At 45.0% G+C, this 2,500-nt stretch overlaps 1 protein-coding gene across 1 annotated transcript in view; it reads right to left on the bottom strand.

Moving 5' to 3' along the window:
• The window catches only part of LOC134448691 (A disintegrin and metalloproteinase with thrombospondin motifs 16), a 98,695-nt gene that overhangs the window by 35,793 nt on the left and 60,402 nt on the right, over positions 1 to 2,500 (bottom strand). Inside the window, exons 13-14 of the mRNA XM_063198347.1 lie at positions 1,130 to 1,302; positions 122 to 252 (exon numbers count right to left, since the gene is read on the bottom strand). Coding sequence (XP_063054417.1) covers positions 122 to 252; positions 1,130 to 1,302 — 304 coding nt within the window. The remainder of the gene's footprint in view (positions 1 to 121; positions 253 to 1,129; positions 1,303 to 2,500) is intronic.

Raw genomic sequence — 2,500 nt, 5'->3', positions numbered from 1 at the left:
TGTAGGCTGTGGCTTCCAAAAAAACTAGGAAAATTGCAGGTACTGGCCGGCAATCAAGTGATAACATTCCAAACAAAGCCTAGCACTCAATGTGTTAAATGTGAGCTGTGTGTGTCGGCACCTCGCACACTCCGTCAATGCAGACGTTGGGGCTGCCGGGTGCGCATGGGGTGCCGTCCTTCACTTTGCTGGACAGGGCGAAGAAGAAGTCATAGCCCTCAGCCAAACAGTAGAGTTTACACGCATCCCGGTCTGTAGAGGAACAAACACATAAAGTCAACTGCAAAGCACATGCTACTTGCACAATAAGAGCCACTGGTTTTCTTGACTGTCTCTTTTCAAGGTCCAGGTAATCTTCCTTGATCTGCCACATATTACTGTAACACCTTGGAAGTGTCATGGAAGTAGGGGCGGTCCAAGGGGTGGACTGACCAGGTAATTGGCCGGGGCGGCACCTGAAAGGGGGTGGCATCATTGCGAAACTCTGCTCCCGGCAACATCGCGAAAATCGTCAAATAGCGCTATTAACATATTATTTCAGAGATATTACCACACTATGGTTATATTAACATTAGCATTTTAATGAGCAGCTATACATATTTTTTTCACTGATTATGTCTTTTTTCAGCTTGGGGCGGTCTGCTGGAGGGGGCACCGCACAGGGCTCCAGTCATTGTGGGATTGCTGCTGCATGGAGGTCACATGGTATGCGCATGGAAGGGAAACTTAAGTGGCTCCTACAGTATAGTTTTTATATAGTAAGTGCTCTTGAAGTAGCATGCTATTCACCCACAGGCACACAGTTCTGCAGTGCTCATTTAACACATAGAGAGTTAATTTGACATCATTTGGACTTGAATGAACTCTCTAAGTGTTGAATTAACACCACAACATTTACTGTGCAGGTGACATGATTTATCTCACTCATGGATAACAAAAGATCTAATGATGACATGTAGTGACAGATGTAGCAGCACACAAAGAATTCTATTCAGTTACATTTTACACTGAATGGATTTCACACATTTTAGATTTCAGACTGGGATAGGCCAGACCCTATCTCTATATCTATTGACAAAAGTATCTTATTGTGTTCTACGGGGAGTAATATGTAAGGATTCAGACTGACCATCCACATGTGTATATGGACTCCACTTGTAGTACCATCCTCTGAAGGGCTTGCTGTTGAACTCTGCACACTGCACAGCCCTGAAATCCGAGTCTCCAGGGGGACAGTCTTTGGTGTTGCACAGCTTGTAGGAGCGAGACGAGCCTTCGCAAAACTTGCCTCCGTACAGGGGCCTGGCAGGTGAGGGAAGAAAGAAAGAAAGAAAGAAAGAAAGAAAGAAAGAAAGAAAGAAAGAAAGAAAGAAAGAAAGAAAGAAAGAAAGAAAGAAAGGACGCAAAAAATCAAGGAAACAAGAAATTAAGAAAAGAGAGAATGCCAAGGATCACCTCACATTTTCCTCAGGCCATCGACCTACGTAGAACATGTTCAGAAACGACAGATTGTAGACTCTCCTTGTGTTCGTGACAAAAACACATTGTTATAAAAGACGGTAAAGCTTGCTAACTCTCTAAGGATGTTTAGTAGCCCGGAGTAACGGATTAGCATAGGTAAATGGAGTAATGGAGTGGCACAAGCAAAACACACACACACACACACACACACACACACACACACACACACACACACACACACACACACACACACACACACACACACACACACAGACACACACACACACACACACACACAGACACACAGACACACAGACACACACACACACACACACACACACACACACACACACACACACACACACACACACACACACACACACACACACACACACACACACACACAGAGACACAGACACAGACACAGACACAGACACAGACACACACACACACACACACACACACACACACACACACACACGACACAGACACAGACACACACAGACACACACACACACACACACACACACACACACACACACACACACACACACACACACACACACACACACACACACACACACACACACACACACACACACACACACAAACACACCATCGCTAGAAACGACAAAGCTTGTCAGTCCTGGGAGGATGTTTAGAAGCCTGGGGGGTTCAGAGACGTTGCCAACATGGAGGACAATAGAGTGGAGTAGGTGAGAAGCTGACATTGTTGTCATCAACAAGAAAACAGTGTAAGATTATAAGATCATGGGGTTCAATTTTCTTTTCATTCACCACAAGCAATGATACCCCAGATGTTTATGTTTTCAAAAAAATGATTAAAACCACGTCAGGGAGGAAAAGCCACAAAAAACCCCCCTTCCATTATCATCCAGTTTAATTGTACAGGGATGACAGGCACATTGTTGTGTCTTTGAGCCAGGGGAGACAATAAGCCAGACACACTGGAGGGGCCCAGGACAAAGTCATCTGAAAGAGCCCCCCCACCCAATACATACAATGTAATGAGCACCCA

This window comes from Engraulis encrasicolus, chromosome 5, assembly GCF_034702125.1.
Source record: "Engraulis encrasicolus isolate BLACKSEA-1 chromosome 5, IST_EnEncr_1.0, whole genome shotgun sequence".
Taxonomy (NCBI): Eukaryota; Metazoa; Chordata; class Actinopteri; order Clupeiformes; family Engraulidae; genus Engraulis; species Engraulis encrasicolus.
This window is presented reverse-complemented; position numbering and strand designations above follow the sequence as displayed.